Genomic DNA, 27565 nt, shown 5'->3' with positions numbered 1-27565 from the left:
CTATCGAGCCCATTGGCCCTGCATCTTTGTCAACACCAAGTTTGAGAATTTATCCGCGAAGGCATTACTGTCTTGGTTCATCCTTGCCTCCGAGATGAACGCTATGATGGGCTTAATGCCGATTCCAACATGGTCCCCTCCTGCATGCTCATGAATACGAGCCAGGGCTTGCTCGATGCTTCCGGCCGGGACGCCGCTCGATGATTGCAGCACTGTCTGCAATTCACGAAGATTCGATACTGTAGGCACGCGCACGTCCTTTTCGAAGTCCTTTGCTATGTCGAGCTCCTTGAGAACATTGGGTTGAGAGGTCGTTGCCAAGACTAGGAGGCGGTGTCCCTGTGTTTCTTGTTAGCTAAAGTGAGCGTTGTCACTATGTCAATAGAATGCTTACCTTGATAGGGGGACTAGTAATCAAAGCAGACAATGTACCGAGGACTGTCATTGAGAAACGAGGCCCGATGGGGTTCCATCCGATCAGTTGCTCAATGCTATCCAAGATCACAACACTGACAGGCGACTTCTGTGCATCGCTGAAGGTCTTGTGGATAAACTCAGATTTCGCGAAGTCATCACGGTACCCGGCAAGCTTTTGCGGAGTGATCATCCTGATAAATGGAATGTCCGACAGCTTCGCGATATGTGCAGCTAGGGCTGTCTTGCCGCTTCCTTGGGCGCCGTGAAAAATGATCGAAGAGGTTAGCTTTACAGAGTCTTCCTTGACCATGTGCGCAACACCAAGCATGTCGTTCAATATACGTTGGATGTCAGGTGAATAATGAATAATGTCCAAAGCGAGAGCCGCCTCCAACTCTGCCTCCGAGGCGCCGTATGCTGGCCTGACCTCGCTGAGAGCCAATAAAAAGTCGCTCCACTTGACTTTCAAGTGCTCGATATCCTTTGTAACAGTGATCTGATTGGTATCAGTGTGCCGAGAGAATGCACTGGCAGCTGCCGCCTTGACTAGACCAGCGATTTCAGCACCGGAGTAGTTCTTGGTAAGGCGAGCAAGCTCAGCCAAGTCGACGTCGTGGTCCAAGATGTCGTTCTTGGCAAAATGGGAGGTGTGAATCTTGATGATACCAAATCGACCCTCTTCATCAGGAAGAGAGATTTCAAGCTGTACTTCTAGACGTCCGGGTCGTAGCAAAGCCTCATCGATCATATCCCTTCGATTGGTCATGCCGATCAAGAGGATATTGTTAAGTTTGTCCACACCATCGAGTTTGGCAAGAAGCTGGTTAACAACAGTATCACCCACACCAGTACCGCCGCCAGATCCGGAACCTCGCTGCTTACAAACAGCGTCAAGCTCATCAAAGATGATGATGTGAAGGCCGCTCTCTTCTCCCTTTTCCTTGTACTCTTTCTCTGCATCTGCGAACAGCTTTCTGATGTTCTCCTCGGACTGACCCACAAACTTGTTCAGTACTTCGGGACCATTGACGATCTTGGGCGGGTGGGCATTTAGAGTTTTGCCCAATTGTCGGGCAATCAGTGTTTTACCGGTTCCTGGGGGGCCATAGAGTAGAAGTCCCTTGACGTGATCGATGCCCATCTTGGCAACTATACCAGGAGGGAAAATACGAGACGCAAACACACGACGGAAAATGGTGGAAATCTGAGTGTCCAAACCACCGATACCAAGATCATCAAACTTGAAACTGGGAGCGAAGATGGCGCTGGCGTTGGGCTTGTTTACTGAGGGCTTTAGTCTGAAACCATCGCCTGTTTTGGCGTGGAAGAACACCTTGCTTTGAGGAATCAAGATGCCTCTAACATTGGGGTCCTGGTTCTTCTGTTCCCCTTCTGAAGACGTGTCCAAGCCCGTCAGAACGACCGACTCGACGACGACAAGAAGAGGAATGTTGCGGTGGTCCATAAGCATGCGTTGGCCAGGAGCAAGCACTTGGTTCTGGTATGAGTCTATGAAAAGCTTAGATAGCTCTTCCTCATCGTAGGGGACGTCTGTCTTCTTGTTTTGGGTTCTGAAAGTGATCGAAAGCTCGACGGTGCCAAGGTACGCATCGGATCGAGCGCTGAAAGGATTGTAGATCTCGCCGATGAATTCGTCCCTCATGGTGATGCCGGCCCATGTTCGTTGAGCGTCTGTAAGACTAATGCCGCCTCTGGGGAAGCCTGGGATAGGCGTGGCAGTGACGACGTATTCACCAACAGGTTGGCCTCCACGGATGAGGATGTGATGATCAGAGCCATCTCGGTTGGGAGGGAAGTCTTCGGGTGAGACGGCGCATCTGCCCTAGCCGTTAGCTTTATCCAGACTGTTATTATTGCAAAGAGCGGACTTACTTGTTGTTGTAGACGAACTTGGTCCTTAGAGTCTTATCGTCGATTGTCTCGACATGCAGTCGCACTGCCCGAGGCTGAGCCGGTTGCTGCCCGGGGTGGGGACGATAAGGACGATTCATAACTAGCAGTAGAGTGAAGCGGTGATGTGGTTAGGTAGGTGATGCCAGTTGAGAGTGATGTTCAAAGAAGGGACAAGTTTGGATAAGCAAGGTGTTGTTACCATCCCAAAACGCATTCGATGCAGGGGAAGCTACCCACCTTAAGTAAGTCAAGTCCCCTAAGGACAAGGACAGTTAGGTGGCGATCAAAGCTCAATGGCGGGGTCCTCCCTGTGACACAGCCTCCGTCACAGGTGGGTGACGACACGGCCCCCACTAATGGAAGTTACCTAAAGTTACCTAAACTTGGGGAAGGGTCCTCAAAGGTCTAAAGTTAGACTGCCCTAGCTAAACCTTTACTTTCATTCTCATAATATCGTCAAAATGCCACTGTAAGTACAGATTTCTCAAGTATCTACTTGACACGTAAGCTAACTCTCTATAGCCACTTGCTAGGGAAGAAATCGTGGAACGTCTACAATGCCGACAACATCGCCCGCGTCCGTCGCGATGAAGCCGCCGCAAAGGTGGCCGAAGAAGCTGAAGAGCAGCGCATGCAAGAGATAGATGCGCAACGGCGCTTGGCTATCCTTCGAGGCGAGGTACCACCGCCGATCGAAGACGATGAACCATCAAAGGACCAAGAGCCTCCCGTCCGTGATCGCGATGCGTCGCAAAGAACGAGTATGCGACGAAAGCGAAAGCGACCAGGCGAGGACGATACCGACTTTGAGATGCGAATAGCAAGAGAGAATGACAACTCGGCTCTTGTACGAATGGAGCCTGAAAAGAAGAGCACAAGTTCCGCGCCCATCGTGGATCATAATGGGCATATTGATCTTTTGGGCGACGAGAAGTCTAGAGCTCATGCTGAGAAGAATGAGGAGGCTGAGAAGGAAGCAAAGAAGAAAAAGCAGAGCTACGAGGACCAGTACACGATGCGCTTCTCGAATGCTACAGGAAAGGATGGCGTCCTTCGACCATGGTACTCTCAATCTGATGTTGCAGCCCCTGATGCTTCGTCAAAAGACGTATGGGGAAACCAGGATCCTAATCGCAAAGAACGAGATGCCAAGCGCATAGTATCTAATGATCCTCTCGCTATGATGAAGAAGGGAGCCTCCAAGGTACGAGAGATAAAACAGGAAAGGAAGCGTTTCCAGGAAGAAAGAGAAGAAGAGCTGAAGCAAATGCGCCGAGATGAACGACATCGTGAGAAACGGCGTAGAAGGCACCATGAGAGAGATAGGAGCAGAGAGCGGCATAGAAGTCACGAGCGTGATGAGGAAAGGTCTCCCAGTCGACATGAGCGGAGACACAGATCAAGAGAAGGAAGGCATAGCCATAATGGACATGCGGATACACAAAGTCGAAGACATGAGCGCCACGAAAGAGAAGGGTCACGGCACGAGAGGAAACGTTACGAGGAGAGTGGAGAACGAAGGGAGAGACCTCGAAGAGACGATGAGTCTCGTAAAAGGGACTCGCGATCTTCGGAGGGGGTTGGTCATGAACGACGACGACACCATTCTGAAAACTGATACCTTAGCATAAGATACCCATTTAGTGACTTTCACGGCTTGTGCCCTTTGACATTTTCGTGTCCGATTTACCTGCCTGTCAGTTAAGTAGATACCTAGAAACTTTCACAAGGAGACTCAGTGCCCCTTGACGCACTTCATGAGCCTTACTTGACCCTTCGCCTCGTGACTAGAGCTGAGGCCCCATGTTTGAGTTGATGACTTGTTGTCGATAGTCTATTAGAGCTCCTGAGACAGAGATTATTTGATGAAAGTCTTTAGCTAAATGTGAGGCTATGACGCGGAAGACGCCTTCACAACACCTCAGTAAAGAACACATATCAGCACAATTGGGAATTAGTTTCATGTCCTCCCTGCTGCCTATCTCGATACTTTAGCTGAAAGTCAGTAGAGCATACACATGATTTCGATACTATCGTGAATTTCTGCATTCTGTCACATATTATTAGGCAGCACACTCTTTCTCAAGGCGATAGGGTATATTACATCAAAATACTAAAAATCCAACTACAATGCTCGTTCAAACACGTTGCGCACACGTTTCATCCCTCTACCCACGGCAACCTGATCTCAACAGGTTGCATATGAGCCTCAACCATCTCAGCCACCTTCTTCGTCTCCAATCCCTTCAACGCCTCTCTAATCCTCACATACGTCTCCTCACTCAACCCCTCCTTACGATCACAGTAGATATCAACACCCTCCTTAGTAAACACCGTAGGGGCAAACCACGTAACCGCCCATCTCTCCTTAACGCCCTCTGAAGTGACCGCCTCGCCCCAACCCAGTAGCTCCCAGTGCGTGTTCACAAAGACCAACCATCCTTTGCCCCGCCAGTCCCATCCGATAGACGAAGCTTGTGTGTCGATTCCCTGGACTGTCTTGAGTGTTCCGTCTTTGGAGAGGGGCTCGTACTCGACTAGGTCGTCGATACGGGGTCGGCCATCTGCGGTTCCGGGGAGGAGTTTGTATGTGATGCGGACGTTGCGGGCATCGCGCCACATGTTCAGCGTTGAGTGCGTGACGCTCCATGTTGTGGTGATCCAGTCGAGGGTTGGAGGGTCCACGGGAGGTGAGTTTTTGGTAGATGGTGCGTATTTAGTTGGGGGATTGAGCTTGATGGGTTTAGGATCGGCCATGATGCTGTTGTGTAGTGTAGATTCAATGACGTGTGTTCCAGCTAGGAAAAGAAGCAACGAAAGTGTAGTTTAGATGGGATGAAACTAGGTAAGGATGAGTGTATTACTCTGTGAGAAGAACAGATGGATTCACATGAAAAAAATTGCAAGGTTGATAATGAAATGGTCTGCTTGGTACCTAATTTCTTCACAAGCAAGAAATGAAACACGCCAGGCTTCGGGTGGCTGCAGATCTGTTACACAAACACCAGGGAAAATCCATCGTCATTCGTCGACTTTCGTTAAATCTTCCGACTGCATAATTTATCCTAGCCTATTTGTTTCTAATCAAGTATCGTCGGGGCCCTTAATCATCAGTCTGATGTCACTGATATTTCGTTTCTCTCTCAAACATTGGCTGTGATACTGTCAAGGCATGAAAAGTATTGCGCCATAGTCTGGTATATCTGTATCAATAATTTGTTTTAATATGTAAAACGAGGAGCCACGATTTATGCCATAATCATAATTTTGTTCTCTTCTCTACCTAGGTAATCCTTGTTGTTTCTAAATGCCGACAGATGCCCAGGCGGACGGACAGGCACAAGGCGTCAAGCCACAATAGCTGCCTAACAGCCACAACTCCACAGCCTCAACCCCAGATTCCATTTGCGCCAGACACACCTCACTCTTTTCACCATCTCACTCGCCTCACTTCACTCATTCATATCCCCATCTCACTCACTCAAAGGGACGTCTCTCACCGTCTGTCTCACTATTCAAGTGAACCACACTAAATCACAATCATTTTCACAATTCCAAGATGGACCCCACAGAAAACGACGTCGAAGTCTCTGATGACGATCTCATGGCTCAGATGGGCTTCTCATCCTTCGGCGCTGCATCACCACCCTCCAAGCGTCGCCGCTACAATCCAAATGCAGATGCTTTACTGCCACCCAAGTCATCTGCAACCGGCGCAAACTCCACAGCATTAGGAACCGGCTCAAACAAGGATGAGATTTCCCTGGACGACGACGACGAAGGAGATGTCAACTCGGAACAGAAAGTGCCAGCGCAAGCGCGCCCGGCTAGTCTACCCCAAAGACCTGCTCCAGCGCAGGCCACAGCTCAAGGCCAGCATTCGGGAGCGCATGGGCCAAGGGGTAATAAGTTCACTGGATACTACGACCGCATGTCCAACGAGAATCCCTGGGAGAAGATCGAGAAGGCCCGGGGTTTGACGACAAAAGGAACTTGGATTTCTCGAAATGCTGGGAACGCTGCGACGATAGGTGATGCTCCTGCTTGAAGTATTGACATCGACCGACAACCACCAATGTACATGGATTATACAGAATGGACGTCGTTACAAGGTTCGCATCATTTATGTGAACTACCTCAACAAGCGTTCGACGCCCTACTTTAACCCCATGGCTCACATTCAGCCAGAGACAGATTTTGATATCAATTATCATATCACGTGTCACGTCATGTGACGTATGAACAGGGGTCTAACAACCTCCGAGTACCATTACGACGGGACTTCAACTCACTACGCCAATATGCCTCATATCACATGCTTGACCTTACTCAGACTGGTTCGTTGATGGTCTGGAGGGGCGTGGGGAGCAGGTCAATCACATCTACGGGGGGGTTATCACATCAATTGGTCCCAGGGCTATGCCTTCTGTCAAAGAGGGGAAACGAGATGTTGCTTGCTATGAGACTCCATACTCCAGCCGGGATATCCAAAAAGAAAACCTTCTTACAGCTCCTGGCTCCTCCTAAGATGGTCCTATCAACTCTCCAGACTCGCCGCGTTACCCAATGGAGTGATATCAATATCGCTGCCTCCCCTGATTAGGGAAAGCGTCTTAGATACACTGCTTTGCGAGTCCGCTTATTTTCTCCATCCCGTCATCTTCTTGCTCCAGTGCTTTCCAGGGTTTCTCACTCAGTACACCCCCCTCGGCAAATACCATGAGCAGGACGACCTTGCAGACCTCGGCTGCTCCCGCGTCACCCATACCCAGAGAGGTTTCCAAGCACGTCTCTCATGCAGCAATCGGTTCCGACACATCATGTCTTGCTGCAAACCCGCTGACGCTATCCCCTGGCACCTCACAGAAGCTGGGGAGGTGTACTTTTAACAACCGCCCCTAGATCGTTCAGTTCATCCAATCATAAGTCATAAGTCGTGAAAAAGCCGCCCATCTTCGCACTTTCCGCGTGTTTTCGCCCACACCTGCCCCAGAAGCCACGAGGCTGGCGTTCCTGGCTAAGGACTGCCCACACACACTACCCTGTCGCTTTGTTAAAAGCAGCAAGACACTGCGCGCCAGGCGGCTCAATTGCCGCGCTTAGTGCCCCTGATTTCAACGTCACCTCACGCTCCCCTTGCATGAACAACTCGTTCATGCAGGTCAGGATTGAGGGTGGCAAGACAAGCGTGAAATACTCGCTAAATACAAAAAACAATTAACCTTGAAATTCTGGGAATCTGATTATCGTGTGTTCCTGCATTTTGCAGTGAAACTATGTGCGCAAGTAGGAAATTTTGGTGAATCGCATGTGGTCGAAAGTTGCTCGCTAAGTAAAGTTTTTGGTCGTAAAAGTTCAAAATGCCGCTCCAAAGAAAGTTCCCAGGAAATATCTAGTTCTCAGGGGATGGAAATCGGGCGCGGGCCTTGCTGTACTCCTTGCCATGCTTGCGAGAAGCTTTGGTCTTCAGCGAGCTGCGATCGTGGGTTAGTCTCAGTCTCTGTAACTCTGCGAATTGATCTTGCCGCGCATGACAAACTGCAGTTGCGTTTGCACTACGGTTCAAAAAATTCGCAGAGTCTATTTGACTTACCCAACTTTCTTTTGTGTCCACTCAAGATCACTGCGCACCTCATGGGCATCTCGCATACCCTCCTGGAAGCGCTCACGAGTCTTCGCAAGACGAGCCTGCGCCTTCTTCTGGAGCTCCATAAGCTCGCGGTGCTTGGCATTCATTTTACCAGATCTGCTCACAAAATCGAGTCAGCATACATACTGGCCAAATATCTTTGCCGCTAATGGCAAGATTGTGTAACCCCTTACAAACGTCGGCGAGCAAACATAGCCTGCTTCGCGTTTGTGGGAAATGGATGGGAGATCCACTTACGTCTGTGCTTGCATGGCCATACTGCGGTCAAGAGGGATTGGGTCAAAAGAGTTGGCAAAGCGGTCTTGCATGTACTCCTGGAAGTCAACGCCGCTAGCAGAGCGAGTGCTTTCATATTCGCCGTATCCGCCAGAATATTGGTACCCGGACGAGGTAGCCGAGTATCCACCATTGCTGTAGGAGGGGATGCCCGAGGCGGAGCTAACCGAGTCATCACATTCCGGAGGCGAGACGGAATACTGGCTGTAGGTGGGGTACTGGGAGCCCTTAGAGGGAACGGGAAGAGGCATGGAGTAGCCCACAGGAGTGTAATGAGAAGACATGGTGATTATTTGAGAGACAAGAAGATGTGCTAATGCCAATTGAATACTTTGACAAGTGATCCGAGAGGTGGTTCAAGGTTGAGTTAACTGAGGACAAGTGAAGCTCAGTTGAGGTATGAGAGTTGTGTATGAAGACAACAAGTCAAGGAGACTTTGTATAAGTGCCGGGCGGGTTGGGACTTCAAGTCAGGAGCTGTCCGAAGAGTGATGAGAAAGGAAGAAGAAGAAGAAAGCTTCAACAGCATTAACTCTGACCTTTTTATACTTTTTCAGAGACCCTGACCGGCCAAACCGGAAGAACTTGAGGATAACTCATCTTGACACCATTCGCCAACGAAGGACGAGTAACCCCGCCCATGAGGGCGTGCCATAGGATATGACAGGATGATGGCATGGTCCAGAGGGTGATGAGAGGCTAGACGAGACGATCACGACGAGATGCACAGGTGTGGGCCATCACGGACGGCAACGATATGACCAGGTAACAAAACTTCAAAACTAGGACTACTAGGAGGGTGACTAGGGAGGCTAGAAGCGGCAAAGAGCCTTGGAAGGGTAATGAAATGTTAGAGAACCATCCGAGATGTACTGCCGTTTGACATCCGAGCCAACGAAAGAGAAGAGTAACGGAACATGCTCAAGATAGGGCTCTTGGGGGAGGGTGAAGATAGAGAAAGACCAAGCTTTGAATAAGGCGTAACCTAAAGAAAAGCGTGGCTTTAAGATGTTTCAGGGACACTGCTTTGACAAATGCAGTGACGTTGAAATTGTAAACGCCTTTGAGCTACGCCGTTGGCTGGGTGTAACAAGACCAGTCTAGGATGAGCATGGGCATGTGCATATGCCGAGAGCAAAGATTGCAATCTTAGATGTCAGATGTAACAATTAAGAGAGTAAAAAATGGAGACCGCCTTGGGTCCAAAACGATATTTACCGGGCAAGTTTAGGGGAGAGACTGGGGATATGTGCTTGATAGGGCAATGGATATGTGTCAAAGATGGCGTCGGGCAGAACATGACGATACCATGTGCTAGTGGGCAATTAATGAAACGAGAAAAAAATGTGTCTGTGTGCCGGAGCGGAGATCGAGAGAAGACCCGACTTGGAAGGGACCGACCCAGACCGTACGGTACAGCAGGAGAAGGGCAAAAGAAAGTAAGATGCTGGTAAGATGCCATGCATATCCGGACACAAGTGGCTGCACTAGCCCTTGGGTCCAAGTGTTGAGAGGGGACAAGGACCATGTGTATAATTTGTCTTGGGGGCAAAAGTTTTCCCACCGATATTTGCTTGTCTGGAGCGATTAGAGGCCGACGGTGTTAGTCGTCTGAGCGTCAAGGGCTTGGTCGTTGAGAAGCGGAGGAGGCAAGTCGAGGCCGAGCTTGGATTGGGCTCTTGGTCGAGTGACGTGAGGGACATAGCCGATGTAAACTAGGCTGGCACGCTGCTTTTTGGTGATAGCTAGTTGTGGATTGAAAGCAGGTAAATGGATCGCAGGTAAGAAAGGACCAAACGGACAGCGCAACGAACGACCGAATCAACGCTGACTGGTTGGAGAGTTGGCTAGATGGACCTAGGTAAGTAAAGTAGACACCAATGCCCACACCCTCACAAAGGCATATCTGTACCATACAGAGTACATCTCAATCGGCCGGGTTCCGGTACCGTTTGGAGTAGCGGGTAACATTGGTGGTGGGTGTCTGAAGAAAAAAGACCTTGGTTGCCTCACCGTGTAAATGGATATTCGTGAGAGATCACCAACCGCCGATTAGACCCTTGGCATTCCATCGTTATGCCCAGTTCAAGCGCTCCGCGCGAGGAGATAGCAAGACATCAGCGCGGAGGAGCGGATACTGGAGAATGCAGGCTTCTTCAATGTATCCGCAGTGTAATTTTGGTATGCATTAGGACTGCGTCTTGTTCCTTGCTGCAGGGGAGTAGGCAGGACCATGGAGAATGGAGTCGGAGGCGGAGAGAGTTGCAAACAAGCGCGCTGACGCTAAGTAAAGCCAAAAGACGAAGTTGATAGAAAAGCAGCCTTGGATTTTCATTTTCCCTCTAAAGCACCAAACACAATCTCGCCCACACCCCCCTCCAATTGCATCTTCTTCGCTGGCGGCGTTTAACCAAAAAGCTCAGACATGTCTGTCGAGACAGAAGGAAGAAGTAATGATCAAGATAGACCTTGCAATGGTCTGACCGAGGATTGGCTCTCAGCATCGGTTGACAGGGTGTGAATTGAGAAGCGAACGTAAGGCGGCGGGTCGGGTAGAGGTGCATCAAGCCGGGCAATTTCTGGCATTGCTCTGTCCTGTAACTGTACCTTTACAGGAGAGCACAGGAGGTAAGGTAATGTAGTGATGCGTTGTCAAGATGATTACCAGACGTTGCTGTGACGGTGGGTTTGATATGCAATTGTATGGTTGTATCGTATGGGGTGAAAGACAAGGTCCGGTATTGAATTCCAGGGACCCGATCGGAGGGTCACCTCAATCGACAGGTGTCTCTGGCACCTTCTCTATGAAGATGGTGTGCCATTCGCAGGAGCTTTTCTGTCTGGCAGGTGCGCGCAATACGTAGTTGGAGCTTTCAAGAAAGGAGGAAGGATCCATCCATTAGCTGGACTGGACGCATCAAGTTGGTGGGATGGTGGGGGAAGGAAAGTGCGTAACGTACCTTCCTGGTATCTCATTCCGTTGATGATGACAGCCATTTTGGTAGGATTTGCTTTTTCCTTTGCTTGATTCAACTTTGGATGTTCCACGTGCCATATCAATTTTTCTTTATCACAGTCACGCAGAGCCTCATTAGCCATATCTGATATGTCTTTTGTTGACAGCACTCAATTGAGCTCGTCATGAAGCAATTGATGGGCCATGTAACACCGAGAACGCATTGCCTTGATACAACTCCAAGGATCCACTATCACGACTTCAACACGACTTTTGAGATGCTTCATGTCCAGATTCTCGAGCTTTCGGCTTCACCACCCTCGATCCGTTCAACCTTTGGTCCAACGCCATTCCATTGGCGAAAAGAATCGGTCAAATTCTGTCAACAATGATTGGATAACGCCTGGACAACTATCATGATTGCATCCATTGCAATGGGTCTTTACAGTACATACGGCATTTCTTCCTTATTTCTCGCCCCTTCCCCGCTTGCTACTACCGACCAGTCACCACAAGGTACACCGCAAGATCCACCATCCACCATCTTTATCTAGTTGGTGAGCATTGGCACAGTTAGCTCAGACTATCTGTGACAGGGTACATGCTTGGAGATTTGTCCTGGCTGGGTTTTTAGCTTGCGAGCTCTGTATGACGAACCTTGAAGAGAATTCGCAAGAACGGATGATACAATCGTTGCGTCTGGGCCGATATGGTTCATCGAAGACCATCGTAGAGACTGACATGGAGGTGAATTAGGAGCCGACATGAAATGCCCAATCCTGATCTTCGGCTTATCCAAGTCTATGCAAGGCCAACATCGACTTGGAAAGATGTTCTCTGACTTCCACATATGTCTCATGGTAGTCCGAGCTATGAGGGAAACGAGTAGCCACATGAGCAGTCGACATTGGGAAAATATTCATCACTGATCATATCAATGCATTCTTCACCCGGCCTAATCCCTACACTCTGCATATGCTGCACAGCCGGATCAACGCTCGTTGGATGAGGTCCCTGACAAACCCCGGCCTGTCAACCAACAACTACGAATGGGGACGTTGCCCCGGTTATGTGCAGCTTCTAGGCTGCAGCTCTGCTGTATGGTGACAGTTCTGGAGTCTGCGACAACGGCGACTTTGCTATCATGAGCCACTGTGACATGTCTTCAACGGTTCCTGTCGCTACCCGCCACTCAGAACGTGAAGTCATCACTTAACTCTGAAGAGCTGTCACGGTTCATGCACATCCGATACGGGCAGTTGCTTCGTTCGAAATCCGTTGTAACATTATCTCCTGTCTCACTGTTACTGCGTCCCCGGACCTGGGATGTCCTTGAGCGACGTCCGATCAGCGTCGGCATCAAACGAGCACCATCCTGGTTATCCACCTCGCGATCTTGTTAGTTGCGCATCACTTGCGATGATCGTGTCTTGATACATCTTGAATGGCAAGTCCTACCACGAAATCCGAGAGCCTATCACGCAGGAGGCATGACTTGCGAGCCCTGCGTTGCGAGCTGTGCGTCAGATTTAGTTCAAGCTGCTGTGCTTCAATCATTCGGTCTCCTGGAGATCAATGAGTCGACTGATCTGCCCGCCTCACCTTGATCGATTTGAGGCCATGAAAGCAAGATGAACCGGTGGATGATGACCGGAACCCAATACTGACGCGAGATTCGTCGAGATTGGAAAGAGATGAAAGATGACTAACTTGTTTCTCCACAAGAAGCCAGGTGCCTTTGTTTTGCAGTGCATTGCATTTGCATTGCATGACAAGGCAGGTGTCGTCCTCCAACAGCGCATCCGCTTGCCCACTCACAAAGCCATCAGGACTTGACTCGGACCTTTGGTTCGTTCTGTGTCCTAAACTATTCGACGAAAGACGAACAAGTTGCGAAAGCACAATCCTGACTGCAACATGACTATCCAAGCGTACATATCTCGGAATTCTACAAATAGTACGTACTTATCATCTACACACCTCCCCTGCCATGATACCCTCCATCACGCACGGACAACTCAGCGCCGTTGCGTGCGGCAAGGCGTGGCCCAGGCACACGGAGGGGAAGATGCAACTTCGTGCAGGGGGGTTCGATGATGGGGCACCGTCTAATAGGACGACAAGCTTAAAGAGAGATGCAAAGTAGATGGATTTTTTTCGTCTCTGCGAAGATGGTGTGAATGGTGTGCGCTGGACTTGAGGCTTTGCCGACGGAACGATTGATATCCAATTAGCCAATCTATCTCGCAACTACAGCCATTTACACGTACCAAGCTATTTACCCAATGCAGAAGGAGTTCTGTTAGGAAATATATCAGAACGATCTCACTTTTGATTTGCTAACATGACGTAGAGAGCCTTCCATCGTGTAAGCAGGACTCGCCTCAGAGCTGAGCGACTCATCCCGCCATCACGGACGCTGTCGTGTAAGTCCGCCTTCAACGACCGGACATAACCGAGAGACAAAAGCCCCCATGTCCAAGTTAATTCCCCCGGTCTACCGAAACGGAACTTTCAGACAAATTTGTACAACTGATTTGACCCCGGTTGAATGGCATCCGAGACTCTAGTGATCAACACACTGAGCCTCCGAGGTCGTGGAACATTATGCAGCCCGACTGATAACTATCACCGGAATTCCCAGCTCAGATACCTCGTGGCACGGATGTATCATCCAGACCGTTGAACAGGAAGGTGAGCAATACGAATGCTGTACGGCGTTCGTACAACAGACGTCAAAAGTGGCGCAACCAGTCAATTTCTTGCCAAGGTGTCATGAAGAGTATGTGAAAAAGGAAAAGGAGATGCGTTTCGTCTCATTATCTAGATACCCCTTTGGTTTCGTTCTGTCTACTATGGTCCCTAAGCTATCACACCCTCTCATGCTGTTCCGTTCCATTTTCTATTCCATATGTTCCACCGTAGATCAAGAATAGATATTTATCATCCCGATGTAACACCGCATGGCACCTAAAAACAAGGTTCGCAGCCAGGTACCCAAACCGGAGAACCGTGATGTTGATATTTTGTAAGGGGGTTTCATGTTCTTCCTCCTCCTCCACACGCCGTTCCCATCTCGCAAGCCTAGCTAGATAAAGTACAAGCAAAAAAAAAACAAAGCTCTCGATGCCGAGAACATATGTAAAACTCAATCTCCAGTAGGCCCATTTTCACAAGACAAATGCTTTCACAAAGAAGAAGGAGTAAGAGAAACAAAAAAAGATGGGGAAACGAGGGGAGAGGAGGGTATATACATAAACCCTCAATGCATGCACAATGTCAGACTAATGCGTTGCATATATGCGATTGCTCAATGTCTCATATGCGCCGTGATCTGGTGGGAATAGCAGCTTTTTATGCTCATAAGATGCCGCTCCCACCCTGAAGCTTGTATTGTCTAGGAGAAGATCTTGAGGAAGCCCCAAATACCAAGACCGCTGAGCACGGGAATCGTCAGGTTGTCATCCCAACCGAAGATGTCGACCACTTCACTGGCAGAAGCGACAAAGCCGGACCACACGCTCATGACGCCCAGGGCGAGGGCACCAGAGATGGTTGTCTGCTCTTTTGAGACACCGACAGCCTCGCAGATGGTCTTGGGCAGCGAGAGAACACCCTTGAAGAGGAAGTTCTCGTCACCAGGGAAGGGACCAACTGTAGGGACGAGCCAGCCGTAGAAAAAGTACGACGTGCCAACGCCAACGAGGAACGCAGCAGTCGAACCAGCAAGAGACTTGCCCTTGCGAAGACGAGGAGTATATCGCCCCCAAAGTCGACCGAAGGTGCTGGCAGCGGTGTCACACCAGCTGAGCAGAAGAACGCTCATGATACCAACATCCTTGGGGAAGCCATAGAGGACGATCCATGCACCGAGGAGGTAGAAAATCACACCGTTCCAGCCAGAGTACTCGCTCTCGCGCATCAGGGCACCAAGGACCTTGACATAGAGGCGGTTGACGGACGCATATCGGTGTCGAAGCCAGTCAGTTGTGGTGATAGGGATGAGCGCTGACATGAGCCATGGTGTGACTGAGGTTGTCTGAGTACCCGTCACATAAAGCCAGATAACGAAGAAACCGATCGACACGTGGAGCACCTTGCGGGGTACCTCGTGCTTATGTACGAAGGTTCTCCAGTGTCGGTGGATGGGAATAAGGCCCAAGGGACTGGGACTTCGACTAAAGTCACGCCAGGACCATCCCACCGGTGTTGAAGGTTGCGGCGGCGCAAGGTGACCATTTGATATCGTGGACTTTCCGTTGCCGTTACTATTGAGCGTCCCGTTAGATGTCGTCTGCTCTTCTGGAATAGTGTCCTTGGACATCTTGCCCGCCTTAGCAGCAGTGCTTGTGCGCCTCGTCAAGCGCGTCACGGCCTGTGTATCGATCGGCGAGCGGCTGCGGGTTCGGGCGCGTCGAAACTCGGGGGGCTCGGGTAGATCCTCATCGGGCTCCTCCTCAAGCGGCTGCGGCGTGGGTGTCCGTCTCCGGGCTGCCGAGCGTGTAACGGGGCCCATGTAATCGGCGGCGTCGCGCTCGGATGGGGTGGGACTCGGCGAGATGACGCGGGGCGTCTCTGGGATTTTTGATCGGAAGGACATGGTGAAGGAGAAAGGTGGGAGGGCGGAACAGCGAACGGCGCCGACTACTATGCGCCTGAGAGGGTTGAAGCCGGAGGGCCAGAAGGTATTGGGTATTGTAGAGTGGAGATATTTATCACGGCGCGATGAGCGCACCGTTAAGATGGGTTCTGACGGAGAGGAAATTGTGAAGGTGTTGGGGGTGTCGTAGTGAGAGGATCCGTTAGTGGGATTATTATGTTGTAGTTTCCCCAGATCTAAAAGATGTTGCTCGTTGTCGTCGTGGTCGTGGCTATGTCGTAGGTAGATGTGGCGTAGATTCTGGCCGTTATGTTCAAGACCAAGATTCTGCTCCTGGTGATGATGCTGATGATGTAGCTGCTGGTTCTGGCCGTAACCCTGACTCGGGCTCAGGCTCTGACTCGAATTCCGTTTCGGGGGACTCGGGCTACGTTTTGGCCGAGATTTGTGAGAGTGGTGAGAGTCGACAGTGTTTATTGAATCCAGATTGATTAACAAGGGTGCAACGGAGGTTGGATCCCCCGCCGCATGATGGGATCGGAGATATAAGGTATTGATGACCGTGGCCGTGACCGGGGCACGCACACATGTAGTTACGGGCTACGGTACAGTACCAGGCTTGTGAGACTGGGTCGAGTGATAGATGGGGAGGCTCGACGGGCGTGACCAGGCCGCTGAGACAAGGAGAGAACAGAAGAAATAGAGAGTCGCGTGACACTGGAACTGAAAAAGAGGATACTTGCTAAGGCCTAAACGAGGCTTTTCTTTGGGTTCGTATGTCGCTGATTCTTGATCAAGTTTGGCGTTGGTTGGCTTTGGCTGGAACGGTTGGAGATTTTTCGTCTGGGGCAGACTCGGAACCATCCAGATACGTACCTACATGTGGCGTTCAGTTCAACGAGCACAAGACACCGCCTTTTCCCATGTATGTCTTGAACTACAGATTTCTAGCATGTGATGATCAACGAGAGGGTCTGTTGAAACAATCACCTCGGTCTTGAAGATATTATCATGTAACATTTGGTAAATATTCGTATTGTAGCATAGTTTGATGGCTTGTGAAAGACGATATAAAATTAAAAACAAGATTATATGTTAATCCTGGCACTCACCAGTCTCCGGCTCTTCCGCAACTGGCCTGACTGCTTCTTGTCCAATATCTACCTATCAAAATGTCATGTCAGCTGCCACACTTCAGCCAAACTGAATCTATCATTCTCAGGGACCGTCCCACGTCATTTAGATGGACAAGACATCATATCCCAATGAGCACGTGCTGTGACAGACAAATGCTACTTCAGCCACAAGTTACCTTTACCTGCGCCACAACTTTAAGCTAGCCTCACGTGGTGATAAGATAAAAATTTCAAGAAATGTTTCGCGCAAAAGATGCCAAAGACAGCCCCTCTATGCGCTTTGGATCTGTAAAAGACGGACCATATTAATAATTCTTTATAATTACAAGACCTGGTCTCGTCTTATAATGGCATCGGAAAAGGTCAAAAAGAGAAGCCCAAGAGCTTGGGATGCTCTCAATCCTCCTCTTGCAGAATGGATTCGCGATGCTGTCGCAACTATGGGCTTCAGCCAAATGACACCCGTTCAAGCTGCAACACTACCACATTTCCTCGGAAACAAGGATGTTGTTGTCGAGGTATGATTCTATTACTACTGAATATGCGATTGGGCTTCTAACTCATCTGTAGGCTGTCACTGGAAGTGGAAAGACCCTCGCCTTTCTCATCCCTCTTGTACAAAAACTTTTGCGACTTAGCGAACCCACGAAGAAGCATCATGTTGCTGCGATAATCGTGTCTCCCACGCGCGAATTGGCTGCTCAGATTCATACTGTCCTTGTTAATCTGTTACAATTCCACGAAGCTTCGGCTGAAATCCTCCCACATCTCAAAGGCGACGAAAAGCGACCTTCTACAACAGTACCGGCCATTGTACCCCAGTTGCTCGTTGGAGGTACAACGACTACCGCTCAAGATCTTAGTTTCTTCCTTCGGCATAGCCCAAACGTCCTTATTTCCTCGCCCGGCCGACTTGTCGAACTCTTGTCTTCACCTCACATCCACTGCCCTCAATCCTCTTTTGAGGTTCTCGTCCTCGATGAAGCCGATCGACTTCTTGATCTTGGCTTCAAGCCTGATCTCCAGAAAATTCTATCACATCTTCCTAAACAACGAAGAACAGGTCTTTTCAGCGCCAGTGTTAGTGAGGCTGTTGGTGAGATTATTCGAGTTGGTTTACGAAATCCCGTCAAGATCGAGGTTAAGGTCAAGATGAAGGATGGTGGAATTCTTGAAGACAGAAAAACACCTGCCAGTCTTCAAATGGCATATATGGTCAAGCCTGCTAGTCAAAAACTGCCTGCTTTAGCAGAACTTCTCCGACAGTTACCTATAAAACCCCAACGAAGCATTGTCTTCCTATCAACATGCGCTGCTGTCGATTACTTTCAGCACGTTCTACCTGCGATCCTACCAGAAGGTTTTGCGTTGGTACCTCTACATGGAAAACACCCGGCCAAGGTACGGGAGAAGAACTTTAATCGCTTTTTGAACTCTGTTGCACCCACAATACTACTTACAACCGATCTGGCAGCTCGTGGATTGGATATTCCCCAGGTCGACTTGGTGGTTCAGATCGATGCTCCATCGGATCCCAAGGCGTTTATCCATCGTAGTGGAAGAGCTGGCCGTGCAGGCCGAAAGGGCTTAGCGGTGGTCATGTTACACCCCGGGCGAGAGGAGGACTACGTTCAGTTTTTGGAGATTCGCAAGACACCAATTGCAAAGCTTGAGAAGCCAACTGTTTTCACATCAGAGGAGGATGCCGTGGCGGCCACGAAGAAGATGAGGGATCTAGTGTTGACGGATAGGGCACTATTCGACAAGGCTCAGAAGGGATTTGTGAGCTGGGCTCGAAGCTACGGCGCTCATCAGGCTACATCTATTTTCCGTGCAGCTGATCTCGATTGGGCTGATCTCGGAAATGCATGGGGACTGCTTCGCATGCCCAGGATGCCTGAGCTCAAGAGCTGGAAAGGCGACAAGATGTGCGGTCTTGAGATTGACTGGGACACATACGCCTACAAGGAGAAGACACGTGAACAAGCACGAAAAGCCGCCCTTGAGGAAGAAAAGTCCGGTGAGAAGAAGGACAAGAGCGATGAGACGAAGCGAAAGCGAAAGAACAACGAAGCATGGAGCGCTAAGCACGAAAAGGAGGATGAGAGAGTCGAGCGCAGGGAGAAGCGACGTAAGCGTCGTGAGGCTGAGGCTACATCTAAGATGACGGACGACGAGAAGGTCAAGCAGATGGAGCTAAAGGAACTCATCGCCGAGGTCCGGAGACAGAACCGCGAAAAGGCTGCTGCTGAAGCTGCGGCGGCTAAGAAGGATGAAGATGATGAGTTTGCAGGCTTCGATGACTAGACGAGATAGGAATATACCCCGTTTTTGGCTAAGATGTTCTGGGTTTGGTGTACCTGAGGGTAAGGCAGAATTGATGTCTTTTGGAGTAATTTGTATGAGGACGACGTGGACATTGCGTGGCTTGGTTGTGAGAGCATGGGTGATTTATAAGACGTTGGTGACTATACGCGTATAGATTTAGGGATGAATACGAAAATTGAAGCTGAATCCGATGAACGCGTATTTCATTCCTTCAAAAATGAGCCTTGAATGTTTTTACAGAGCTTCCTAGGGATTAAGGACAAAAGTAACTGAACTGTATAAGCCCTCTGCTTAATAGGGACCAAAACCAACTCTTCTCCATCTCTGTAGGGGCAATACTTAATGGCTTCGTTCCTGGTGTTGTGATATGACAGCGGCAGTCCGGCATATACTGTCTTGGCATCACCACTACAAAGGTAAGATACCGATTGGAGGAACGGAAATATGAGGTCAAAACATTTCTAAAACGGTTTAAGTTTATTTAAATCATCAGTTACCTACCTTACGCAATAGTCCACGTAACGTGGCTCCCTTGTAACCCTTCTAGTTATTACTGTAAGGCTGATACAGAACGAGCTTCTATTTCGAGGTCGACAGAACGGTTGGTTCCGAAAGCGACTGCTCGTCATATCACCAGTTTCGAGTCTAAACCACTAAATGCTCTTGATAAATTGGTTATGTCTTCATGCATTCCTATTCAGAAGATGGGTCGTGTCTAACTAATCAGACCTTCTCACTTACCTTGGGCTGTCCACTTGCATGACTAAAGTTGTTGACAGTTTCGGAATTATACTAACGTCAACACTCCGCTTTGACAACAACACGTCCATTGATGATCACCGAAGCCACAAGAAAAACAGACCCTTCACTGGGGCAATACGACGAGGAATACGACAAAGTCTCCGAACTAAGCTCTCGACCAATCAGGACCCTTCAATTAAAGCAAAAGCACATCCGTACTACCTAGTCAAAACAGACAACCTACCATGACTTGCGCCTGCTGATCGAGAACAATTCTTTCGCCCCCCTGATCATTCTCACTCCCCTACCTCAACTATACTTACTCACTTCTTCGGATGCCTCCGAGAAACTCCGGCTCCGGTTCCGGCTCCGGCGCCGCTACCGCCAAGCTCCGACGGGCACATCGCAAGTCCCGGAATGGCTGCTGGGAGTGTAAGAGGCGACATATCAAGTGCGATGAGAATCGTCCTGCGTGTAGTAACTGCGTCATCAGTGAGAGAACATGTTCATTTCCAGCACCGCCGACTCCAGCAGCGGCACCAACTCCGCCACCGCAGCCAGAGCAGTCTGTATCTTGTTTCAATGAACCTCTGAGGACTTCGAGTGCTAGTCAGGTTGATAGCCCTGCTGATAGCATCTCAAGCGCCGGAGCTTCACATCGGCCTTCCTCAATACCGCCTCCGTCATATCTTGCGCCAAATTCTGGCTTCTCATCAAATTATGATGATGGCGCACAGTCGACTTCTCTACCCTCCTTCACAGAGTCATTCGCGGCCGCGGACTTATCCGAATCACCTCCTTCAATTTCACTGCCAGACGCTCTTCCTACGCCAACCTTTACCAACAAGCACCTCATCCTATTACACCACTTCCGCAAATCTCTACTATTCGATGTTGAAAAGGTCGACATCATCATGGACCTAGCCCTCGATTGGTCATCAGAAGCTCCTTACGCCATAGACCAACTCCTCGCTATATCAGCGGATCACCTCGCCATGACGCACCCTGAAAGCGCAACTTCATGGCGACGGACTGCTACAGAGCTACAGACTCGAGCTCTCACACACTTTAACAGGGACAGCCAAGACACAACCAATCACGAGTCTCGCTTCGTTCCTCGTTTTCTATTCTCGTCCTTGCTAAGCTTGCATATGCTGTACGACACACTCACACAGTATCGAGCCACCTTTCACGTCTTTATAGAAAGATTCTGTAACTCTGTTTGCCTTCACCGCGGCGTGAAATCAACTTCCTCGCCAGGCTATCAGACTCTTATCAAGTCTCCTTTAGCGCCATTCTTTCTCGGTGTCAGAGACGCAGCAGAGCTCGGTGATAAGGGTGATGAGTGTGCTCCTCTCATAACTCTCATCGAAAACTCTGATTTGAGTCCATCAGCTGTGGAAGCCTGTAGCACAGCCGCTCATACATTACAATGGGCTTTCAATGTTCACAGGAATTTGCCAAAGAGCGTAAACGTACAAGCTGCCTCGGCATTTCCGGTTGTGTTGAGCGATAATTACATAGAGCCTGTTCGAAAGCACCGACCAGAGGCATTGCTCGTCTTGGCTTATTACGGTGTTCTTCTCCACCGATGTCGACATGTCTGGCTGTTCGGCGATTCAGGCGCGTTTCTGATACATTTGATTGCGGACCATCTTGGAAGCTATTGGAAAGATGCTTTGCGATGGCCACTTGAAGAGTTGGAAAGAGATCAAGGATGAGAGGATTGGAGGAGAACAAGGTTCTAGTCGTATATTGATGATGTTCAAAGCGAAGACATCAACGTGCCTCCATAAGAGCGAACGATATGCGCAACTCTTTGAAGCACGAAATTTGAACATGTCGGAGCCCACGAAAGATGCTGCCGGTCTTGGGCTACCAATCTCGTTGCTCGCTCTACGACAATCACATTAAGGCTTCAGGCTTCAGGCTTCAGAGCTGCAAAACGCGCATAGGCCGCACCGCCATCCCAAGGGCCTATTCTGTCAAGCGTCAAGATATGAAATCTCAAGGACATGATCCTTTGGAAATCCGTCCGTGGTGCTGTCAAACGACGGCGAAGGTGAAGCTGACCTAGTTCAAGCTTGGCCCAAGTTATGATAAACTTAGAGGAGAAGAGAAGGACTCCAGGCTTTTTTTATATCTATTCTTGGGATTTAATCTATGCCTGCAGATGTCATATTTAAGATAGAGCGGCTTTGGTGGCAGGAAAAGATACCATTTCGAGGGACGGTGTTTAAAAGTCTGTCAATAAACAAGTCAAATACTTCACAAACGCTTCCATCTGTGTGACAGTTCCATCAACACCAGTGAGCCTAGGTCTCAAGCCCTCCACGAGTAAGAGTACACACACAATTGAAGAATGCTATCTCATTTTCTCTGTACGATTATCCATAGTGTAAGCTATAACGATATTTACATGAGCCCAGCCTATTTCCCCTCCTGCAGACACAATACAATACTCTGAATCTTTGCATGACAATTCTCTTTATTTTATTCATAAAAAGGCGGAATGGTAATAGCTCGAGCGTTAACGTCGTCAAATCAAAAGTCAAACAACCGACAGCAGCGAAAACTTCAACCAGGGCTCCTTGGTCTTTTTCTCTCTCTTTGTTTTTCGAAGTTCCTCCCTTGAGACTTCCAAGGGCAGGATGAATCCAGACAAGGTTTTTTTTTTTTTGCGCCGGGCAAGGCGGATGGCCACTCTTCTATGGAAGGAATATGGTATCATAACAGGAAGGAAATTGGGCGTGGACGAGATGTCAAGACATGCATGGGATGGAGGGAAAAGTCGTTGGGTCGCAACTTGAGTGCAACCCCTTAGAGACCGTAAAATTCCCAACCATCACCAGCCGCATCCGTCGGTCCCGCTTCATCGGCGGCTTTGGGCGCAAATTCAGTCCGTAGTTCTTCGTTGAGTCATAGCTCCTCATCGTCCAGCTCAGAGGGCTTGAGAAGACCGCCAACCTTCTGTCGTCGTTCCATGTCAGCGGCTTTAGCGTCCTGCTCTTGTTGTTCCTTTTCGACGATGAAGAGCTCAGCGTTGTCACCAGCAAACTCCTTGAGAGAGACGAGGAAATCACGAAGGTTGAGTCGGAACTTATCGTACTGCGTGTTAAGCGTGAACAGGCCTTCGACAAAGCTTGTGATTTGGTTCCTGTTTACTTGTTAGCTTAGTGGCATAAAGAATAGAGGTGAGACGTACGCTTGCAGGTTGCGGAAGGCGTTTTGCAGAAGGTTAGCTACGAAGTTGGCAACAAACTCTCGGTTGTCAGTTCCGGCTTGCGCCTGATCGGGGCTATAGATAGGTCCCTGGATCTTAGGCTGAGACCCATCGGCGGGGTTGATATAATAGAAGAGCTTCATCAACAACATGGATTGTGTCTTGAAACCAGCCTTGTGATCGTTGTCGGTCACAACGAAGAACACATCTTGAAGGATGGTGATGAAGAATCGCTGGAAGAAGGCGTTGGCGGTCTGCACATCTGTCTTCTCAGCGATGTTGTTGATCAGCTCCAGAGCCATGTTAAGACCAGCGGCCTCGACATCTCGGTTGTCGTGCTTGAAAGCCCATGAGCATGAATCGATAACAAACTTGAATTGGTTGTTGTCGAGCTTGAGCAGAGCAGGGAAGCAGTGCAGGTTGATGGCTCGGAGGAGGTTGAAGAACTCGACACGGTGCTCGGGGAACTCAGAGAAGTCCTTGTTGATCATCTCCAGGGTGCACTCGAAAACGTTCTGCATGATAGTAGGGACTTGGTCCTCCATCAAAGCCTGTTACTCGTTAGTATGAATCCTGCGATATGATTGAGGGAATACTGACAGAAAGCTTGGTGATAATAGTAGAGCAAGCCTTGAGCACCTCGGCATCTCGGGCGCCAGGGACGTTGCGGTTGTAGTCAACAAGAACAGATTCCAGCAGAGGAGGGACCATCTGGGCACGGACAGCCTGAAGATCCTCTGCCTTGTCAACGTACACCTCAATGAGCTTGAGGATCTCTTTCTTGATGGTTCGAAGACCTCGGACCTTGGGCATCTTGGTAGCGAGTTCACCATCGCGAGCCACAGCCTCGGAGATCAGTGTACTTGTGGCGTTGTACATCTGAAGCATGTCATGGTAGATGCGGCCGATCTGGGGGTAGAAATAGGACCCCACAGATGAGCAAGCAGACACATTCGTCTTCATGATGTTTCCAATAACCTTGATAGTCTCGGCATCCTGGAGAATAGTTGGGTTCACTGTAGCCTGCTTTATAATCTCGTCCCAGGCTGCGTTAGGGATAGCCATCAGGTCGGCAAGAAGTCTCTCCTGCTGGTGCTTGTTGCCCTGAGCGGCAACCATGTAACCGCAGGCCTCATAGAAGGTGTGCACTTGTTGAGGTGTCAAATCGCATGTGATCTTGCCCATGTTTCGAACAATCTCCTCAATGAACGGCTCCTGCTCGCTGGGCTGCAGGGCTACAAAGTGACGTCGGCACTGACGGGCGATCTTAATGAAGGTATCGCAGGCCATGTCCTGGACACCTAAATCAAGGTTGATTAGCATTTTACAAATCCAGGTCAAGCCGTTATCACCTACCTTCGTGTGACTCATGCATAAACTCGAACAGCTTATTGACGACTGTCTTAAGGAACTTCCAATGAGCCTTGAGGAAGCGGGGGTACTGTCCGACGATGTACATAATGTTACTGGCGACAACGGCCTTGTTGTCTTTGCCTCGCTTCATCTCAGTAAGACCGAGGAGGTCCTTAATGACAGTAACAAGGAACCTCTTCTCTGTCTCTTCGTTCATCGCCAAAGAGATCGAGCCGATAGCCCAGCAAAGAACGTTGCAGTTGTGCCAAGACCACTCGCTTCCGTCGACCTGTCGAGCGAGCTTCTCGGTCATGATGTTTTCTGTGTCGACCACGTCCAAATGTGTCAGGTAGACCAGGCACTCTCGAATCGTCTTGTAAAGCTGTACCGTGTCACTCTCCTTGACGAATTCTCGGACGATTTCACCCTCGTCGTTCTCAACAATCAAGACTTCCTCGGGACGGACCATCTTCTCGATCATAACGACTCGAAGGTTCGAGAGGACCTCGTTGTATTTGTGCTTTCGGAGAGGGTAGTTGTTGAGCATCGTAGGGTTCGGGGCGCCGCTGCCAGACATTCCTGCGCCAACTGCCATAAGAGGGTTAAGGTCGGTCATGGGGAGCTGCTGCATCTCCTCGTAAAGCTCTTGGACAAGCTTGAGCCAATAGTCGAGGCAAATCTTGAAAATTTCTCGATCATCGATCTGCGATATCCTAATAAGATAGTAGTGACCGTGAATGAGGAAATCGCGGTTGGGGAGTTTCTCGATAAGCTATCACAATCATGTTAGACCACCCGAATGTCCAGTACAGCATAAAACCTACGTTCAAGTGCATTCCGAAGAAATTGCAAAGGAAGAGAGCCAGGTTTTGTATAAACTCCTGATCCCTCGAGTTGCTGCTTGGATATGTGCTCTTGAGATCAAGAGAAACCGGAATGATGTTAGCAATGGTAGTTAAGGTCTCGGTGAACATCTTAACAAGCTGCTCGTCGTAAGAGTTGGGCTGGCCGGGGCCTCCAGTCTGAAGACCACCAATCTCAGTAAGGCACTGCATGGTGACGTTGCGGAACTCGGGGGTCGAGAGGAAACGGGTTCGCAGTGTCTCGATGAGCGGTGTCTCGAAGATGTATCCCAGGGGGATCCAGTTGCAAAATCGCAGAAGAGTCTCGAGAGTCGCCTTGATCAGACTAGGCTGGGTAGCCGTGTTGAGGACCTCCTGGCAGAGGTTGAAGATTTGCGAGAACTCGGCGCACATGGTCTGCTTGAGGTTGCGTGTCTTGGTCGATGTCATCTGCTCGGCTGAGTAGTCGAAAACTTCCTCCGAAAGCAAGCGAAGAATAATCATGTTGTTCTCGCAGATGGATAGGTTGGAGTGGCAGGACGAGATGATTTCGTTGATAAAGGTAGGCCAGTTGTGAGGCCACTCCTGCTTGAGTACGGAAACGAGGACGAGGTTAAGCTTGTTGAGCAAGGTCTTTTGCTGGCGCAGCGACTCTTCGGTGCTTGAGCACTGGATAATGAACTGGACGATGAAGTTTCGAATTCCTACAAGTTACAAGTCGTCAGAGTTGGTTCTAAGCTGTTATCGCGGTGAGGACGGACCTTGGCACTGCTCCCGAGGGAGGACCTTCCATCTCGTCAAGATCACATTGTCCAGAACCTGCAGACCCAAGTCTGTCAAAATTTGTTAGTCGAGTGGATTCACAATTGAAGTATTCGCATAGATCGAAGGGAAGAGAGCTGGCTTGAATGCAGCACAGCGTAGGAAGTGGCGCAAAGCCGAGGCTACACACATTTGGTTTGAGGGTACTGCGCATCCGAGAGGATCTTGTCGACCATGAGCCAGGCATCGGGGTCTTCTTTGAACTGCAGCTCAAGTCAGTAAAAAGCTCTTCTCGAGCCGAGAGCTAGATTTGTACGAACCTGGTTGAGAGCAGCTTGGGCGGCTTTTTGCTACACGGTTAACAAGGCGGAGTTAGCTATCGTTCCTCACTCATGTCGACGCGCGGGGTCCACGGTTGTAAAAACCGACGCCCAGAAGACTACCTACCTGCTCACCGCGCCCCTCGTAGAAGGAGCGGACGAGGACGTCCAGCTCTTCAATGGAGGCGGCCATTTCGTGTGGTTATTTCGGGTTCACGAGAGGATCGTTACGAGGTGGGAGAGAAGGTTGGCGGTGGTGGTTGTGGTGGGCGAACGAGACGAGGTGAGGCGGGGGGGGAGAAGATCCAAGCAAATACCAGCCCCAGGCAGATATAGATCAGAGAAGCAGTGGCGCAGCTCTCTATAATAAGAGGAGAGATAGAGAGAGGGGGATATGGCGATGTGAATATTGTCGAGGTTCGCGTGGGAAAAATGAAAAAGAGGAGAAATGCAAAGTTCGGCTTTGGTAAAAGCAAACTAAGGCAAGGCAAAGTGGACGACGTCGGTGAGGTGAGGTGAGGTGTGAAGAGATGGTCTGGACGGCTTGAAGTGGACGAGAGTGGAGTTGAAGGGGAGCAAAAGCACTGTGAATACAGTACCTTTAGTGGAGTACCGAGCACAGAAATGCCCCGCAGCGCAGCCTGCGTCACTACGCTACGCTACGGTTAGGTAAGGTAGTTTCCAGTAACCACCAGCAACCAGGGCGAGCTCTGAGCTCTCTCGATCTTAATGGATTGGATCCCTATATCCGTCTGTCTCACACTGGAGGCGGTTTTGTCAGCAGCGGGGCTTGAAAATGGGAAATCTGAGGGTTGCCTGTCATGTCATGTCACTATCACATCAATGTATATCTACTTGATCCGTGACGGCGGTTGATGCTGTCACTGTGGATTTCTCATACCAAAAGGCAACTCAGCTACGGATTGTCGGACCCATGACGCTGGGATCTTTGTAGCGGTACTTAAACTCCCCAGCCTCCCGGGCGCATAATTAATCGATCGATCTCATGATTCGCTCCGAGTTTACAACGGCGCGTGTTTGTCAATC

The 27565-nt window shown here is 49.7% G+C and overlaps 9 protein-coding genes across 9 annotated transcripts; 4 read left to right on the top strand and 5 right to left on the bottom strand.

Annotated features, from left to right (window-relative positions):
• BKA55DRAFT_678865 (P-loop containing nucleoside triphosphate hydrolase protein) lies at nucleotides 1-2548 on the bottom strand (the record flags this gene model as incomplete). Its single annotated transcript, XM_046198155.1, has 3 exons — nucleotides 2311-2548; nucleotides 395-2255; nucleotides 1-339 (listed from the first exon to the last, which is right to left on the bottom strand). The coding sequence occupies exons 1-3, from the start codon at nucleotides 2427-2429 to the stop codon at nucleotides 1-3; spliced, it is 2319 nt and encodes a 772-aa protein (XP_046045500.1). The 5' UTR covers nucleotides 2430-2548.
• Nucleotides 2549-2718: 170 nt separating this feature from the next.
• On the top strand, nucleotides 2719-4143 carry BKA55DRAFT_578022 (uncharacterized protein). Its single transcript, XM_046193654.1, has 2 exons — nucleotides 2719-2800; nucleotides 2854-4143. The coding sequence occupies exons 1-2, from the start codon at nucleotides 2793-2795 to the stop codon at nucleotides 3947-3949; spliced, it is 1104 nt and encodes a 367-aa protein (XP_046045499.1). The 5' UTR covers nucleotides 2719-2792; the 3' UTR covers nucleotides 3950-4143.
• Nucleotides 4144-4491: 348 nt separating this feature from the next.
• On the bottom strand, nucleotides 4492-5088 carry BKA55DRAFT_543161 (uncharacterized protein; the record flags this gene model as incomplete). Its single annotated transcript, XM_046190557.1, has 1 exon — nucleotides 4492-5088. One exon carries the CDS (start codon nucleotides 5086-5088, stop codon nucleotides 4492-4494), a length of 597 nt encoding a protein of 198 aa, XP_046045498.1.
• An 802-nt stretch (nucleotides 5089-5890) lies between these two features.
• On the top strand, nucleotides 5891-6379 carry BKA55DRAFT_694125 (uncharacterized protein; the record flags this gene model as incomplete). The annotated part of the gene is made up of 1 exon (XM_046200001.1): nucleotides 5891-6379. One exon carries the CDS (start codon nucleotides 5891-5893, stop codon nucleotides 6377-6379), a length of 489 nt encoding a protein of 162 aa, XP_046045497.1.
• A 745-nt stretch (nucleotides 6380-7124) lies between these two features.
• On the bottom strand, nucleotides 7125-8541 carry BKA55DRAFT_597100 (uncharacterized protein; the record flags this gene model as incomplete). The annotated part of the gene is made up of 4 exons (XM_046196033.1): nucleotides 7125-7200; nucleotides 7370-7531; nucleotides 7925-8077; nucleotides 8219-8541. 4 exons carry the CDS (start codon nucleotides 8539-8541, stop codon nucleotides 7125-7127), a joined length of 714 nt encoding a protein of 237 aa, XP_046045496.1.
• A 6069-nt stretch (nucleotides 8542-14610) lies between these two features.
• On the bottom strand, nucleotides 14611-15813 carry BKA55DRAFT_520250 (uncharacterized protein; the record flags this gene model as incomplete). Its single annotated transcript, XM_046188403.1, has 1 exon — nucleotides 14611-15813. The coding sequence occupies one exon, from the start codon at nucleotides 15811-15813 to the stop codon at nucleotides 14611-14613; it is 1203 nt and encodes a 400-aa protein (XP_046045495.1).
• A 1483-nt stretch (nucleotides 15814-17296) lies between these two features.
• Nucleotides 17297-19256, top strand: BKA55DRAFT_694122 (P-loop containing nucleoside triphosphate hydrolase protein; the record flags this gene model as incomplete). Its single annotated transcript, XM_046200000.1, has 2 exons — nucleotides 17297-17467; nucleotides 17520-19256. 2 exons carry the CDS (start codon nucleotides 17297-17299, stop codon nucleotides 19254-19256), a joined length of 1908 nt encoding a protein of 635 aa, XP_046045494.1.
• A 1097-nt stretch (nucleotides 19257-20353) lies between these two features.
• BKA55DRAFT_520751 (uncharacterized protein) lies at nucleotides 20354-21739 on the top strand (the record flags this gene model as incomplete). The annotated part of the gene is made up of 1 exon (XM_046188451.1): nucleotides 20354-21739. The coding sequence occupies one exon, from the start codon at nucleotides 20354-20356 to the stop codon at nucleotides 21737-21739; it is 1386 nt and encodes a 461-aa protein (XP_046045493.1).
• A 1198-nt stretch (nucleotides 21740-22937) lies between these two features.
• Nucleotides 22938-26711, bottom strand: BKA55DRAFT_597096 (CRM1 C terminal-domain-containing protein; the record flags this gene model as incomplete). The annotated part of the gene is made up of 9 exons (XM_046196032.1): nucleotides 22938-23175; nucleotides 23224-23792; nucleotides 23842-24542; nucleotides 24598-25366; nucleotides 25419-26140; nucleotides 26198-26269; nucleotides 26389-26461; nucleotides 26519-26548; nucleotides 26646-26711. The coding sequence occupies 9 exons, from the start codon at nucleotides 26709-26711 to the stop codon at nucleotides 22938-22940; spliced, it is 3240 nt and encodes a 1079-aa protein (XP_046045492.1).
• Nucleotides 26712-27565: the final 854 nt, after the last annotated feature.

This window comes from Fusarium redolens (genome assembly GCF_020744475.1).
Source record: "Fusarium redolens strain MPI-CAGE-AT-0023 chromosome Unknown BKA55scaffold_15, whole genome shotgun sequence".
In the NCBI taxonomy this organism is placed as follows: Eukaryota; Fungi; Ascomycota; class Sordariomycetes; order Hypocreales; family Nectriaceae; genus Fusarium; species Fusarium redolens.
This window is presented reverse-complemented; position numbering and strand designations above follow the sequence as displayed.